The 16,735-nt window shown below is 44.1% G+C and overlaps 1 protein-coding gene across 8 annotated transcripts in view; it reads left to right on the top strand.

Moving 5' to 3' along the window:
• The window catches only part of LOC121674795 (probable E3 ubiquitin-protein ligase HERC3), a 45,301-nt gene that overhangs the window by 2,836 nt on the left and 25,730 nt on the right, over positions 1-16,735 (top strand). For 6 of the 8 annotated variants that reach the window (XR_006019844.1, XR_006019845.1, XM_042049422.1 and 3 more), the window contains 3 exons: positions 502-546; positions 1,960-2,217; positions 16,008-16,167. Coding sequence is in view for 6 of the 8 variants with exons in the window: in XM_042049422.1 (XP_041905356.1) it covers positions 1,992-2,217; positions 16,008-16,167 (386 nt within the window). In the remaining 2 variants the exon portion in view is untranslated. Of the gene's footprint in view, positions 1-501; positions 547-1,294; positions 1,319-1,959; positions 2,218-16,007; positions 16,168-16,735 lie in introns of those variants that run through there. The other 2 variants (XM_042049426.1, XM_042049423.1) reach the window with 2 other exon arrangements.

Here is a 16,735-nt window from a genome sequence, read left to right as displayed (position 1 = left end):
ACTATTCCCTGCCACCTTCAGGGTGCTGCTCGTGCATTTTTAGTTTGGGGTTTTTTGGTTTTTTTTGGTGGTGTGATAGAACATGAAGTTCGCTATAAATGCAGCAGTTTAAAGCACATTTAAAGCACATGCACACACTTGAATTTTCTTGTGTCCCACAGCATTCCTATTCTTAGCGTAGCCAGCATAGAGGGGGTCTCTTCCAGCAGGCTTTTGTGCTTAGGGCAACCAAATCCAGACTGTACACCATGACTGTTTTAATCAGGCACAGCCTTGTAACCTCTGCATTTTCCTCTTCGTCCTTTGGAGCTGGCCAGTGATAAGCACACGTGGGTGTGAATGAGTTGAATTACGCTATAGAGGAAGGAGGGCTGCTAGAGATAAATGGGGTCCTGCATTACGTTAAATAATAAGTGATCCTAGTAAACAGTTTGTGGTAGGAAATTGCACCACTGATGAAGTACTAACTGGAAAATCCAATCCTCTCCCTCCCTCTTCCAGCTCAGTCCTGCCTCAATGGAAGTGACCACAGCTGACAGGCAAAGGGTAAGAGATGCACACCCTTTGCTTAGGGCTTTGATTAGGAAAGGCTTTATTGCTAATACCTAGAGCTTGAATTAGCACCAGGTTTTGGGAACAAACTGAAATGCATGTGTTTCCTGTCTGTTCAGAGTGGGAGAAGGAATCTTTGGTGCTTCAGGGGTTACCGTTTGCTTTTCTATCTTGTGCTAAGTTAGTAAATGCTGCTGCTGCAAATTGCCTTAGCTTAAAACTTGGCATGGTGTGTCGTAAGACTTGATGTCTCAGATCTTTCATTTTCTAATCTTCTTTCTTCTTCCCTTTGCAAAAAAAAAAAAAAAAAGAAAGGAAAAAACAAAGCTATAACTAGTTTCCAGTTCAATCAGAGGAGTTCTCAATGTCTTATTAGTATAGCATGTTTAACAAATAACCCAAACCTATTGAGGTTAGGAGTGACAAAGGAGTATTACTAAAATCTTTCATGTGCTTCTTATGGAATGCTGTTTTTCTCCCCCAGCTTTTATGCATTAGCATCCTGTTGTCTTTATCACGTTCACACCTTGGACCTTTTATATTACTTTATTTATTATTTTATATTTATTATTTTATTTTTTTCTTATTATATTTATTATTTTATATATTTATATTGCTATATTTTTTCCCTTTCCATGTTACCCCACTCTGAAATCCCTGACTTTCACTGAGCACAGTGCAAAAGATAACACCTGACTGCTGGCAAGCTGCATCAACGTGACCTGTCCATTGCTGTCAGGGCCAAGCTGTCAATGTGCTGCTCCACGTGAACTGCTTCTTCTTGTATAATTCTTGCTGTAGTTCAGGGGTGTGTGTGTTCAGTGTGTGGCTAAAGTTCTCTGTGTGTGTGTACATGCACAAATTTGGGCTGCAAGACTGTGTTCAATTGAGCAAAGTACTCCTTAATATTTGTTTATCAGAAATAACACATTTCTGCATTGGCCAGTACACCACAAATACCTGTTCAGGGCTAGTCTAACCACCTTTGAGGTAATTTTTAAAGACTGTTTAGGAGTGGTCTCGAATATGACACTCTAAAAGTTCAGATTTGGACCTGTTAGTCTAAAAAGCATTACAGTTGGTTTAGGGCATTGTCTGATATTTAGTTTTTGAAGCAGAGTAATTTTGCAGAGTAAAAGCTTGGTCTCCTGGGTTTCAGAACATTTCTACTGCCTTGCAGGTAGAGATGGCCAAGGCATGAATGTGCTGATTCAGTACCACAGCTGAGCTGTCTTGATTACTCTTTGTCTGTGTGATGGTTTACTGACAGTTCACAAACCTGACAGTCATGCAGGAAATGCCTTTTCTGGTTGTTTCCACCTCCTGCTATGAACAGCTGGATCTCTGTAGGATCACTTGTGGTGTACTTGCTTCATTCACACTCATTGCCCTGTTTCTCTTGCCCAGGAAGGATACATGACTTGCTGAAAAGAGAGAAAATGCTATGCTGGGGCTACTCGTCTTATGGACAACCTGGGATAGGTAGCAACCTCCAGGTCATCATTCCTGAACCACAGGTGTATGGATTCATCCATGATAGAAATGTCAAGGAGGTGGCATGTGGAGGAAACCACTCTGTGTTCCTGTTGGAAGATGGGGAGGTGTATACCTGTGGCTTGAACACCAAAGGTCAACTGGGGCATGACTGTGAAGGAAGCAAGCCAGGTAAGTCTGCTTTTTATATACACTTCAAACTGTCTTGAGGCTGGTGGGCTGAGAAGATTATGGAAGCTGCTTTGTGCTGATTGCTCTAGAGCTGGAGGAGCCAGCAGAGCTGATAATCATCTCACGTAACACAGTAATGATGCTGAATAACACTAGCTGGCTCTGGAAAGCTAAAGCTGAGCAGCACGGGTGAGGAGACAGGTCTGCCCACTTTGCCTGAGAAATTCATCAAAACAGAGGCGAGCACAGATGGTCCCAGGGCAGATTTTGTTATCTGGCATTATGTTGTCTCTTTATGAAAAGGAAGAGAGGCCCATGAGTCACGAGTGTCTTCTGCTTTGTCCTTCCAGTTGCACTGCATCCTTATGCCTACTCCTGTTCAGCTGTTGCTGGGAGTTTTCTCATTTATGCCAAAGAGTACAAGCAGATCTGTGTTGAGTGTAGCTGTGGAGAACAAACTTGAGTTTGGCCAAGAGGGTTTGTAAATTTTGTTTCCCTCTTTCAGAATCCCTTGTCAACTTTTTTTCTTAATTGGAAAGGAAGTCATTGTAGCGTTGTGTTCCCCAGACTCAAACTGCATCTTCTTCATTGTGTTCCAAAGGACAGAACCCATGACTGCAGAACCACAAGCAGCTACTGCCTCTCCTTCCCAGGGCGAAGGAGTGGTTTAATTGTATGTTGTTATTTGAAGGAACCCTGAGCCTGTCTTCTGGACTCTTTTGAGTGTTGGCCTTCCAGTTTCCCTTCCTTTAATTTCTTGGTTTTGGCACGTGGTAAAGATACAGGTACTTTTCTTTCCATAATACAATAAAAATCCTGTGCTGGGGGTAATTAGAGCAAAAATTCCTCAAACTGCGGGCTACTCTCTGTAGAGCTTGGGTCTTTTCTAGTGTAATCTATTATTGCATGATAGAGAGAGAAGGTGTATGCAAAATAGCTACAGTTCCCCATGTAGTATGTGCAAATCTGACCTGACTGACTCTATTGCTCCTTTCCTCTGTCAGTGTGTTTTGTCTCTTTCTCTCAAAATGATTTGGTAGGTGTTGAATGCTGGATGATGAGGAGTTGACCTTGAATTTGGCCTCTCTTGCTTTGCTTGCACGTGGTTTCTAGACAATTACTGAAAGAGATTGGGAATAGCAGGAGCGCTTAAGTCCTCTCTGTGCATAACAACTGTTCATCTTCTGAGGACTTGTAAATTTAGGATCTGGAATAAATGAGATGCTTGGTAAAAGGAAGCCAAGCCTAGTGAATATTCAGCTCAAACTGGTGAGGATACTTCATCCAGCAAATCACCCAGCTAGTTCAAGACTAGTGCAGAGGCCCCAGAAATTCAGTCCTGGCTGCTTCAGAAATACTGTGAGAAACATCTTTGGGCTATGCTGCTGTTTTACCCATAAAATAAAGCAAGCATAAGCTGATGATGAAAATGGAGGATTCACAGCAAGTAGATCAGAGCTGGAAATGGTTTTCATGAATCCTGAATGCTGAAATGTAGACTGCTCTCAGCTGGGTAATCCTGCTTTCAGCTAGGCCTGTAGAAGAGGGCCAATCTCAGATTTTGAAATAGAAATAAAAGGTTCTTTGTGTTTGATCCCAAGTGCCCTTCTTCTACCCCTTAAATTAGGGTCTGTCACCAAGATGTGAAACCAAGTCCCAGTTATCCTACAGGTTTAATTTTTTCTGAAAAAGGTTCTTCAGTGCTGCTCTCTGAGGAGCCTGTGGCCAAGCCTGAGAAGTGGTGTTCCTCTGCTAACATAGCGTTACTGGCAGTGGCTGCAGTGGGATTTCTGCTGGCTGGGGCAGGTGGGAGGGATGTGCTGTAAAGCAAGGAACAGCTGCTCTTTTTAGCTTATGGTGAACAGTCACAGCAGCCTTTATGGTAACAGTAAACTGGGGGAGAGCCCCATGCCACACACTGCTCTGTGTGGGTCTGCTTTGTCTTGCAGCACTGGGAGCTGAATTTCTTAGTTTTCTTTTGCAAATGGGACCAAGAAGAATCAAGCCTTCCTCTTTCACCCCCACTTCTTCTTGCACCTTCTGTGTAGAAAGGCTTGTTGAAGATCATCTTTTCTGTTTTCCATTGTTGTGGGCCTGTGAATGAAGCCATTTCTGATAGGTGATGAAGATGTATGTGTGGGACATGGGGTCCTGAGCTGTTGAAAATGATAAAGACGACTGTCAGGGGGAGTCTGAGGTAGAGAATGGGAGAAATGCCAGGAACTGGTAGGATTGCAGCTGCGTCTCTCCAGCCTCTGCTGGACTGGGCAGTGTGGGCTGAGGTCTCTTGGTTTTCCTGCCCTGTGGCTTGATCCTGCCCAGCCCGGGAGGGCAGCTAGAAGCGGGTGACCTCTGCCCAGCTCTGGAAGTGAGCTCCATCTCCTCATGTGGGAGGCTGTGACACAATAGTGATTGTCCCCTTCAGGCAGCCCCTGAGGAGTCCCCTCTGGACTTCAGAAATGCTTACCAGGGCTTACAGAGTGCCTTGGTTGTATTTGAGAGTAACACCGAGACATGAAAATAGGCAGGGGCTTTTGAACCTCTTGAAGGCTGCATGACTTTCTAGGGGTGGAGTGATCCCTCCCTTTTATTTTTCACTACTCAATTTTGCTTCTCATTCATGCTACTCACGAAGATGTCAAGCAGTGGCCACAGAATCGTTTCAGCAGTTCCTCTTGGAGGAGCTCTTTAGAGGGCACCTTTTGAAATGAAAGAAAACGTGTTAATTAAAAGCTGTGTTTGTGGTCACATCTGCTGACCTTGTGGATGCAATGTGGAGAGGGGGATAGCAGCTGGCAAAGTGGTTCTTATGCCTCTCCTCTTCAGGGAACAGAAATTACTGGTGGAGTGTGTGCCACTGAAAGAGTGTAAGTCAGTAGAGGTTTATTTTCTGGAAGTGCCCTTTCTTCTGGATTTTACATTGTGGTGCTAAAATTAAGATTTAAGATGCCTAAGAAGTTTATCCTGACTAAAATAACGGGGTTTTTTGACTCAAAGCTGACTGCTTTTAAGCGATTCAACCTTTCTACTTTTGTTAATACCAGGGTAATACCAGGTATTACTCCCACTGCTCTCCCACAAGCCAGTTTCCCACTTTGTCACAATGTTTGCCAATTCATTGTTTCTTCAAATTGTGGTTATTAGTGAGGTAATTAGAGACCTCTTAGGGGTGGGTATCTAGCTTTGTTAGTATTTACATGGTTGTTTTTCCTCACCTCCTTTTTTACCTTTTCCTCTGCAAAATAGTCTATAGTTGGTGTCTCTGCTATCACTTGGCAAGGATGCAGAGGTGGAATGCTGTTCCAGAGTTCTCTCACCATGACCATGATTAATAAAGCTTCTGTCTGACCTGCTCTAATTTTCACTTGTGTTGTTAGGCTCTTGAAGTCTCCAGAGTCTCTGACCACGTCTTAGGAGAAACAACTTGGCAATTTTGGTAGTGACGTATGGAACTCGCTGTTTTGTAAAATTAATCTGGGTTTGCATTGATTTCCTGAAATTTATCAGATGATAGCATACATTACGTCTCTAACAGGAAGCAATAATTTTGTACTGCAGTGGTTTTAGGAAAAGAAAATTATTCTTCATAACTGTATCTAAATTTCCCCTTTTTCAGTCCTTTAATTTCACTTGGATTGATTTTCTTCAGGTCTGCCATGATGTCTTGGCTGCCTGTGATGATTCTTAGATAAGTGTTTTATCTGAATATGCATGCTGGAGAAGAAAAGACAGGCCAGGTACCTAAGGTAAAGGCTCTTTTGGGATATGGGTAGAATTATAGAGGAGTGTAAAACAACTAGCTGGTTGTTAGCAGTTTGTAAAGCTTCATATAAGCTCGAGTCTGAGATGTGGAACTTGTTTTCTGCTGTAGAGATTTGTTTTGTTCAAGTAATTTGGATTTCATTTGACTTCTGCTAGTGAGAAAACCTGGACTTTGGTAATTAGTGTCTCAAGAGAGTTACAGAACAATGTCTCAAGCCAAATTTGCCTCAAACGTTTTGTCTGGTAAGATACAGCAGAAAAACCTATGATTTTTTTTTTACAATTTTTCCTGTTAGGATGCAAATGTGAAGAGGAGCACTGCCTTTCTGTGCATTGTGGAATCTATCTGCTCATAGCTGCTGGTAGAAATATCATCATCATGTTCATTCTCTTTCAAAAAGCAGAAAAAACACCACCAAAACAAGCAATCAAACCTAGGGGATCCAGCTCTTCTGGATTTCTCTGAACTGAGTGGCCTTTCTTTTCCAATGTGAGTCCACTTGTCCTGAGCCTCAGCACAGGGTTACAGTGGCAGAGAGCTCCGTGTTCAGGGCAGCATGCTTGTTAATCATAAACCCTGGAACAGCTGAGAATTCAGATGTGCCACCTGCTTGGAAGGACAGTCTGTGTGGATCTTCGTCATTTAGCCTCTTCCCGGTGGGTAAGAAGTCAGGCAGGAGGCCCTGGTTGCTCTGGAGGAGAGGTGGCAGGGCTTGTGTTTGTTGTGAGCAGGTTGCAGACAAAGAGCTGTGTATGTTTATGTTTTGGCACTCATAGTAAATGTTATTTGTAAAAAAAAAACCCACGGAATTAAACTGGTCGCTTTGTACTCATCCCTTTTGCTCCTTTGACCGGCCACAGGATCTGACCAAGCTGTTTGAGGCTGCTGTGCCTTCACTAGTGGCTGCAGTGGATTTGCTTTATGGTGTGTCCATTTCAGTGGAATTGATGCCATTTGGGCTTCAGAATGACTTTAAAATTAGAAGACAGAAATTAGAATTAATTTAGAAACAATAGGTATTCTGTTGAATGAGAAGTAAAGGAAGTGCTTTCCCTTAGATATCTTAAATATGCCTGCATTGTGTTGAACTGGCTGGCTGAGGGATTTGAATATGCCAGATGTTTATAGTGGGAGTTGTTTTAAAATTTGTGTGGTCTTGATCATGAGAACTGACTTGTGCTAGTATTTTCTGAGACTGCAGGACTAGGAGAGCCTACACTGAGGAGAGAGAAGGCTCTTTAGGAGAACCTAAACAAATAAAAATCTGATTTCTTGACAGTAAAGAAATCTAGTGAGCACCTAAAATGGCTGTAAGATGTTCTTAAATGCAACTCTGAAGTCTGGTCTCTAAACACACAAGTATTACTAGAACCACCGGATTTCTCTCTTGATTTCATTTTGCTGAGAGGTAAAAACAAGGATGAGCCCAGGGAAGGAAGATACTAGTTTTTTACAATCAGTCTGATCTGTTTTTACAGAGGCCAAGAGAGACAATTTTAATGCTTCTTTACCTCAAAAGTCAGAGCTGCAGTAAGAATGACCATCTTTTTGCCTTCTGACTCAGGGCTTGTAGGGCAATTTGGCAACCTCAACTTGAATTTATCTATGTCATATTTGTTACTCCTCGTTCCTGTATCATGCGTACTCCTCAGAGGCTTTCTGAAGGTGCAGCTGAAGTAAAGCCTGCAAATGAAATAAAGGCTGTCTGCCTGCCTGGCTTGGAAGGAGCATGCAACCTTGGCATGGTGTGTGGCACTAATGACTGGCCCCTTTCCTGCAACCATGCTGAAGCTGGAAGATGTGTTCAGGATAAAATGGGTAGGTGGCTGTGTCTGGTGAGGCAAAGGAAGAGGGCAGGGAAGAAGCTGGAGGTGATACACACAAGTTTTCTGAATGCCTCAACCATTTTTGTAGTCAGCATAGTTGTCTGTGCTGGACAAAAATGATGACTTCATTAAGCTGAGTAAGTATGGTTGAGAGTCACAGCTTCTAGGAGAGATTTTAGTAGTGTGGTGGCTGTTGATTTTGAGTTTGACTCAATTGTCTTCAGGCAGCCCGATACTCTTCCTTAAGTTGTGTTGGAAATAAGACTTTATCTCAAAGATCTGTGTGAAACTTCTTATCAGAAATCAAGTATTTTTGGTAGCTGAAAAGAGCTGTGAAGATGTGCTCTCTCTCTTTAACACCTGACCTGCCTTTTAAACAGCTGCCTGCTTATAAAAACTCACCAGAAAGGAATGTACAGATGCTCATATCTTCTTTTCTCAGAATGCCCAGTAGATAAAATTAATAAATTTTTTTTTAATGTTTAATAGGACTGCATCCCTTACCTCCCTTTTCCTAGTCACCATGCTTGTTTGCAGTAACATATTTTCAAGCAATATTTGTAAAGCTGATGGGGAATGCCCTTGAAAGCAAGGGCAGGGGTGCTCTACTGAGTCTGCACTGTGCAGGTGTGGCTTTTCAGAAACATGTGGCTTTGTCTTGCTCCCATGCAAACCACTACAGGATTGAAATAAGTGGGAACAGAGTGAGGAGCAAACCAAGTGCTTCTGAAAATCATATTACTTAATCAAAGCCTGGGGCTGCCACAAGTGAGATTCTCAAGTGTCACAGCTTTGCAGTGCGTAGTACCAGCCTGTCAAATCCAGCATCTGTGCACCCATTTCCCGAATTCCCCCTATGCTTCTGGTGTCCATCCTCAGTATGTCATGCCAAGGTTTAGTGCATCCTGCCCACCTTGGACTTGCTGCTTTGGAGCTGTGGGATTTGCTGAGGTGTACATGGTGGACATTGGGGGTTTCTCAGTAGTCATGGACCAGCCACAGCTTTTGTGCTGCCTGCCAGTGGCCAGCAAGCCTGGCTGAATGACCACCTTTTGCAGCTCTCTACCATAGCCTGAAGAGGAAAACAGGCTCTCTCTGGGTACTCTGAACATGTTTTCCCTGTGTTTCTGTTGCAACTTATGGTGCTTTATTTCTTTGAAAGAACTATCCATACTAGTTTGCCTCCAGGGTCTGAAGGTGGATTCTTCCCTCTGCCAGCTGATGCTTGCCAGACTGAAGCCCTCTGTGCCTGAGCAGCCCTTTCCAAGAGCCTGCTCCAGCTGTCTGTGCCCATGCCACTCTGCATCTATAGCTCCTCAGAGAGGCTGTGTCCTCGAGACAAAAGGCAGCGAAGTGGGGAAGGCTTTCTATGCCTCTGTCTGAGGAAGGGCTTTGCTTTCTTAGGGTAGGTGTCTGCTCACAGCTGTGAAGGGGAGTAGCTGGCAAAGCATATGTGAAGTGACACCCTGGGATGTCACGGTGGCCTCTCACTTCTTGCCCTTGCATTCCTGCCTTGACATGACCAGAAACAGCTTTATAAAGTGAAGGCAGTGTTAATAACTGAGCCAGCCTCTCTCACATTTAAGACTGTAAGTAGCCATGCTAAATAAATGAATGAGCAGTACCATATGTGTTGTGCAGGTAAACCATCTTCTTGATAAGAGTCACTAGTGTCTCTGGATGAAAGGGGACTGCAGAATCTTCTGTGACTTGGGACCTCTCAGCATTGATCTGTGGACTGTTCCCACCACTGTGATCAACAGTGTTCTGGGGGACTGTCACCTCCTTTGGTCTGTCCTCTGTCCTTTACTGTCTTCCCCCCACACTTACTTTTCATTCAGTGAGTCTACTCTCTGCTTACATTTCATTCTTTTTAACCAAATTATCAGAATCTTATCAGCTTCAGCACTGCTGCTGTTGTGAGTCTCTCTGATTAGGCTTCTCTTCATCCTGCTCTGCTTTCTGCTGCGAGCATAGCACCGTTCACGATGCTCAGGAAAGGAAGACCTCAAGATTTGCAAACTGGACTTGTAAAACCCAGACTCCTCGATGGATATAGTAAACTTAAGCTGCTGAAAGTCAGAGGAGGTTACATTTTGATGTTAACATTGTTTGCTCCATGCTTCAAAGTTTTTGCCCCGTGCTATTAGAGGTTTGAGCATAAGGTGTGCAGCCATATGTGGGGAAGAGCAGCAGGCAGAAAGCGAGGGTAGCTGTCATACAGTGGGGATATGGTCTCCCCACAGGGTTTGCTCCTGGTGCTGTGCAGGTGCAGAGCACAGTGCTTCTCACACCCTTGCGTGCAACAGTGTCACGTAATCTGAGCACAAGATGCAACAAGCATGTAATACCTTCACAGAGACATTCTGCAAGGAGCAGGAAGGTGAAATTGTGGAGCTGGTGTCAGGCAGGGCGGTTCCAGCTGTCTACGTGTTGTGTGTCTCATCTGCCTGGCCATGCCAGAGCCTGTAGAGTCACCAAGGTGTGTTCTTGAAACTGTCCAGCATCCCTGGCCTCCTCCCTGTGCACCTTCCTCTGGTTTTATTGCTGACAAACCACAGCCTGCAGAGGTGGTGTGAGTGAAGCCACAGGAGCAGTTTTAGCTGACTGGGTGAGATTGTTTTCAAAAAGCAGATGACAGCTTTGCAAAGTCTGTATTTAGTTTAAGTGGTTTATAGAGTCTGATTTCTTCATCCTGGTCCACGACTCCAGATGTTGCCTGTGACAGCTAGGAGTCTGGGATGCCTGGGTGGTCAGAGTTGAAAGTGGGCAGAGGGAAATCAGAGGGTCCTTCTTGGGAGCTTTAAGGGAGACAGGAAGGGGCAAAAAGGCCTTGGCAAACAGCATGCTTTCCCCCTCCCCAATTACCAGTTTTCAAGTGGCAGAATCACACTTCCACTGGGGAAGATGTTTTCTGGAAGAGTTGGTGAGTGTACTTGTGCTGCTAGTGGTTAAATGCTGGTATTTTACTGGTAATGCTGTTAAAAGCATTGAATAGCTAATACACAAGTTATTCTGACCAAAAAAAAAAAGGATAAATCTTCATAAGGGCAGGGAGATATCTTGGGCATACTTCTGTCTTAGCGCACTTTCAGTTGCAGGCATTTTGATTGTTGCACTTTGGTTTTCTCTTTTTCCAGTTTCATTAAAACACTCATGTTTTAATAGTTGGCTGACTTCAATAGGACTGAAATCATGAACCTCATCACAGGCTAGAAGTAGAGCCAGGATATCCATATGCAAAAACATCTCTGGGGTACGCCACTGGAGACTGGGGGATCAGCAGTCCGCTGAAGTTTACTACTTAATGTATAAAAATCTTGTCAGGGCATTTGTTAGATCCACTGCTGCTTACTTGCTTTTGTGCAGTGCCTTAATAAAATGGTGGTGACTGATAGATTTGGGCCATAGTGTTGTTCTGATTTTCTTGTGCTTGTTGAAGGCAGTACCAGATTTTCATGGAGTTTTTGGCTGTTGAACCGGGCTTCCCTAAGTGCTAATGCTGTTAGTCTCACCTTGCTAGATGGTTTAATGTGTTGGTGCAATTCATCTCCAAAAGGAGAGAACTCTGCTGCTTTCCTGTAAGAATTAAGGCTTTTCAGTACTCAGAGGATAGAAAGATTATACAGGTGAAATTTAGGTCGTTGTTGGTGTCTGATTAAATACTCAGCTGCCTTGTGCATTGAAACATGTATCTCACACGTCTCATTTTTAGACGTGGGTTGTACAGTGCTCTCACATCATCAGTGTGGATGTGCACTGCATTAACAAGCATGGCAAAGCAATGAAATTGGCTCATCTATCCTCAGACTTGCAAGCTGCTAGCATTTAACCCAGAGGAATTTCTTACCTTACTTTACCTCACCTGTTTCTCTCTTCCCTGTGTTTCTACTACCATTTCTGATCTGGGCAAGCTAGTAAGACACCTATTTTTGAGAATCTGTGAGCACTTTCCTCACAGCAACAACCGAGACGAGCAAATGCTCCGAGTTGCTTACTGTCAAGCTGGGGAGTCAATGAAGAGTTTTGGCCAGGTGTCCAAGCAGACTGAAATCACTTGAAACTCTTCCAAGACACAGCTTCTTCTGACCAGAAATGCAGATTTTGCCACTGAAGGTGTAACCTCAGGACTGATGGTTTCTCTGTAGTTTCCAGGCGGTAGAAGCCATCTGGTGCTGTTCCTGTACGTCCTGGTACACATATGGCTGTGGATTTTGCCACATCCTCTAGCAAAAGCCTGTCTTGTGAGCAGCTGGAAACTATACATAGAAAGGGTGTACCAGCTCTCTGATAAAATTACTAGAAGAAGGAAAGCTAATTAATCAATCATTGTCTGTTCATTCTAATTAGAGCAGTATAAGTGAGTGCTTTGTGCTTCTAGCAGTTGCAGAGACTGAAGATCCTGTGTAGCTTTCCAAAGATGTAGGGGCAAAGCATAGGCCCTGTGTTATAAATAGGGAAGCTCTCTATTTATGGTGTCAGGGCTGATGGCTCGTCAGGGGTTTTCATTCTTGGCCCAGCTTTACTGCTATTCCCACACCTTCGAGCTAAATGCACTGATTGTCAGAAAGTTGAGTTGTAGAAACATACACCACTTATCCTCAACTTTTGCTAGTGTCCTTGCAAACCAAGAAAACACAAGAGCATTCCTGGGAAGCAGGCCTGTCGCCATTCACAGATGGGCTGTCCTGAAAACATTTTTTCCTCATTCTTTGCTACAGTGTATTTAAGATCTAACAGAGTTAAAACAAAAAAAAAATCAAACCTTGATATGCCTATTTGTGTTGAGATCCATGGGTTAAAGTGGACAGAAGAGAGAAATCAAAGTTGGAACTCCACCAGATATGAAAACCTGATAAACGACTTCTAAGCATTGGTGCTGTTTTGAGACAGCTGGCAGCTTCAGGAAGAAAAGATTGTGTCAACTTCTTGGAACTTTTGAGTTTTTGTTTGTTTTTTGAAAGTTTTATGAGGTGTTGAAACATTGTATTGCATAACTGCTTCAGCCCTTCCCTGTTGTTTTCAGGGTTTTGTTGTGCTTAGCTTTGTAGATAATTGTGCCTGTTAAGCTCCACTTGACTGGTTTTATTCATCAATTACACAAGACACAATACTAAGTATAAACTTCACCTTTTGTACCCTTCATCTCAGTGCAGTGGTACATCTTTTCTAAGGAGTGAATAATGGTGGTGTGATGCTTTGGAAGGTAAAACAAATGTATACCAACCACTAAAACATCTGATATTTTGATGTGAGGAAGGGATGTGAGGTCAACAAAGAAGTAGTTGTCAGATGTTTTTGATATCCCATGTAAGCTGGGAGGTGGTACATTCAGTGACTTGGCAAGCCTGACAATGAACTAGGACCCTTGTTGGACTGGCTGGGCAGCCTGTGATCCCAGGGGAAGGATGGCTTTTTTCCATCTCTGGAAAGAAATTAATGTGAGTGTGTAAAACTTAAGTTGTTTGGCCTTTACATTTCTTCATGACTTCTCAGGCAAACTGCTAATGACAGGGCCTTAGGAATGTATGGTGGTGAGATGGGCCATACATGCACCTTTCTAAAGGCAAAGAGCTTCAGCTCCAAGACAGGCATGGGGTTTTTTCTGTCTGTGGTTATCCAGCGAGTCCAGGTGAGACTGTACGCTGTTCCACTGGTGAGCAGTGCAGTCACTGAAGGCTTTCAGTGACACAGGGCAGCCTTTCAAAACAAGTTGGTATTTATTAGTCTCTTGGGATGGCACGTAGAGCAAAGTCACATTTGTGTTGCCAAATTAAACTTGAGATGGAGCCAGTGGGGACTGAAACTACCTGGGATTTCTAAACTTGTTGGATGTCCTCTCTGTGTCCCAGTGTGTGAAGTCCTTGCCACAGTTGCATACCTCAGGGCACTCTTTCTCTATTTGCAGTACTACTGTGGTCACAGTCCTGCCTCCTCCCGCTCCTGATGCTAATCTTTGGACACTGGAGTCTTCTGTCACATCCCCAAGGTGCTCCAGTGGTTCAGGGTCAGCTCCTGGTAGTCCTTCTGCAGCAAATAAGACCTAATGTGGCAAATACTGCTTATGCAGGGAAGTTTCACATGCCTGCAGGTAGCAAAACAGTGTCTGCTGTGGGTGCCCCAGCATCCCATATTGTCCACGTTTGCTGTTTTGTCAGACTCATGATGTCCCCTGGAGTGTTCGGCAGTGTGCAGGGAGCAGCTTTGGGAGCGGGGCCAGCTGGTGACTTTGTGACCACTTCCAAGGGCTCAGGTGCTCCAGGTAACAGCCAAGGCTCACTGCACCCTTCCAGCAAGGGTGAAGTGGTGAAATGATGGGTTCGTAAATCAAAGGGTTTTCCTTGGAGAAGTGGATGGCTTTATCCTTCTCTCCTTTTGTTGGCATGGTCTTCTCCAGCAGCAGCAGCAGCTTTAGTTCTGGGCCTTCAGGTCCCAGTACAGAAACACACCGGTGTGAACTTAGGTGGTGCCTCGGGCACAGCGCAGCAGGTAATGTTTGTCTTGCTGGATGTCTGAGAGGAAGAGGCCAGAGCCACATGTGCTGCTGAGATACCTTGTCTGCTGTTTGTCATTGACCTTGATCAGCCCTTACAGCTGCTGGTTGTTTAGAGCTCTCAGACAAAAATAGGCTCCCTTGTTTATATATGTAAATTAATATAAACCAGACTGCCAAGCAGTGTTATAGTTGGGTGTTTGTGGGCCCAAGTGGGAAGCTGTGTGTCTAAATTGAGTTGCCACCCTCAAACCTGGCTGTGTCTCTGTAAGGGATTGTCAGTGGGACTGGGTGAGGTTAGTGCTGCTGGAAAGAGCTGCAGGACCAAGGATGTCATTGGATGGCAGGGCTAAAGGATGGTTGGATAGCAGGCAGATCTCAACCCCTCCTAGGTATTTGTGTGCTTGTTACTTGTAAACTGCACTTCTGTTGCCATTAAGTATTTTGAGTGAAATGAAGCACTTGTTCAGGTGGCATTTTCCTCAGCTAGAATATGTATTTAAGTAGTTGTCACCTTTTTCTTCAATAACATCCATTAGGGATTTTTCTCCTCATTTTCTCATTCCCAGTCTTAGAAGACAAGCCCTCCTAGGGGTACCTTTCTTTTACACTCATTTAAGACATGTAGGTTAATTGGTAAGCATGTTTTGGTGCTAAGCATGTTAACGATTTCTGGATGTTTGTGATGTGAAGTATCATTTTCACGGAATGACATGTAATGACCCTTTCCTCTCATGTCACAGGCAAGTGGGACTTCACTAACACTGATCACTGCCTTGTAGCTTACAGGGCAAAATCTTTCTTCATTCACCCGGTATTTGTTCAGGGAAGGAAAAAGAAAAGCAACTTCGCCTCTGTCTGGCATGCATCAGTTTTGTGGTACTTCCATCAGTTTGTGTGGTATTTCCAATGTTTTATTGCAAAACAAGACTTTTTTTCGTGCCCATTTGTAAAAATTGTTTAATGAGCAAGATTTGGTTGTAGATGTTTTTAGAGTAGTTGTCAAACCTGCTTCAGTTGCCTAATGTGTTGTAATGATGAAAAGTCAGTTGTGGGTTATCTTCCAGAGGACTTGAGTGATGATTTTTTAAAAATCTTTTATTCCTTCATCTCATTTTGCTTCCTTTATATGGGACTTTTGTTAATGGGTGTTTGACAGTGGTAGTAATAGGTTGATAGGTTCAAACTTGTTCCAAGATTAGCATGGAGAATGTTGTAACACACATCAAGCAATAAATCAAGGTGTGGTGGATGGGTTGTGGATGACATCAGCTTTGTGGATGACTCGTCTTCATTGGACATGAGAGCTGTGGAAGGTCAAATATGTTTTACAGGGTCTGAGATCTTCTCAGTGTTGGATGATCCTGAACCAAAACTGAGTGAGGAAACCTCAGATGTGGGATATCTGTTCCTGAATAACCTGATAGGTTTTCCTGTGTCTCTGAGGCTGGCTGTGTGTAGTTTGTCATTGTGCTTGAGGCATGTATACCTGCCTACCTTCTGTGATTTTCAGACCAGCTTTCAGAAGAGCTCAGCAGTGACACGTTTTTAGTAAACCTGGTGCTTTTTCTCCTGTAAGAAGTGTTTTAAAACTAAATTGGGGATCAGCGCACCCATCTGAATGGCTTTGCGTGCGGATTTGCCCAGACCTGGTGTCGCTGTGAGATGAATGCTGTGACCAGAGATGTTTTCCCTCTGTTTCCCTCAGAGCAAATCGGGGCGCTGGCTGGGCAGCACATTGTGCATGTGGCCTGTGGGGAGTCGCACAGTGTGGCCCTCAGCGACCAGGGCCAGCTCTTCTCCTGGGGCGCCGGCAGCGATGGACAGCTGGGGCTCACCACCATAGAAGATGCAGTGACAGTACCAAGGTAAGCATTTAACAGGGTCAGCTTTCCTCAGGGAAGCTCCTTGGAGGTGATGCATCAAGGGTTGCTCACCTTGGGAGGGTGGCTTTCTCTCAATGTGGTGGGAGTAGGGTCCTTCTCATGCTGGGATGAAGGTGATTCCTTCTCCTTTTCACTGCTGTTCTGGTGCTCCCTGAGCGCTGCAAGTCCTCGGGAGGTTTGGGCAGGACAGACCTTCTGCCCATGGATGGGATGGTTGAGGTATGGAAAAGAAAATTGGGGTGTGCTTAGCTTCCTCCATGAAAAATGCCACAGTGTTTTGTACAGAAACAGGAGGTGCATGAGGGAGGACTCAAAAATGCTGTACTTCGTGGTGTTAAAACACCTGTTTCATGCTGTGTTAACAACAGATGCAGTCTGTCATTTGGTCTGCCACTGCAGATCCAGTGCAGAGCAGAAGTTTGGGACATCTCTCTGGGATGGCTGTCATTGTTGAAACAGTATTTAAAGGAGGAGTTTCAGTTACAAAAGATTAATGTTTGAGCTGAAGGGCTCTATGGGAAGACAGTCCTTAACTTGCATGTGGTTCTGG

Source organism: Corvus kubaryi, unplaced genomic scaffold (assembly GCF_017639235.1).
Source record: "Corvus kubaryi isolate FWS band 111438036 unplaced genomic scaffold, C.kubaryi_AGA036_p1.0 71, whole genome shotgun sequence".
Classification (NCBI taxonomy): domain Eukaryota; kingdom Metazoa; phylum Chordata; class Aves; order Passeriformes; family Corvidae; genus Corvus; species Corvus kubaryi.
This window is presented reverse-complemented; position numbering and strand designations above follow the sequence as displayed.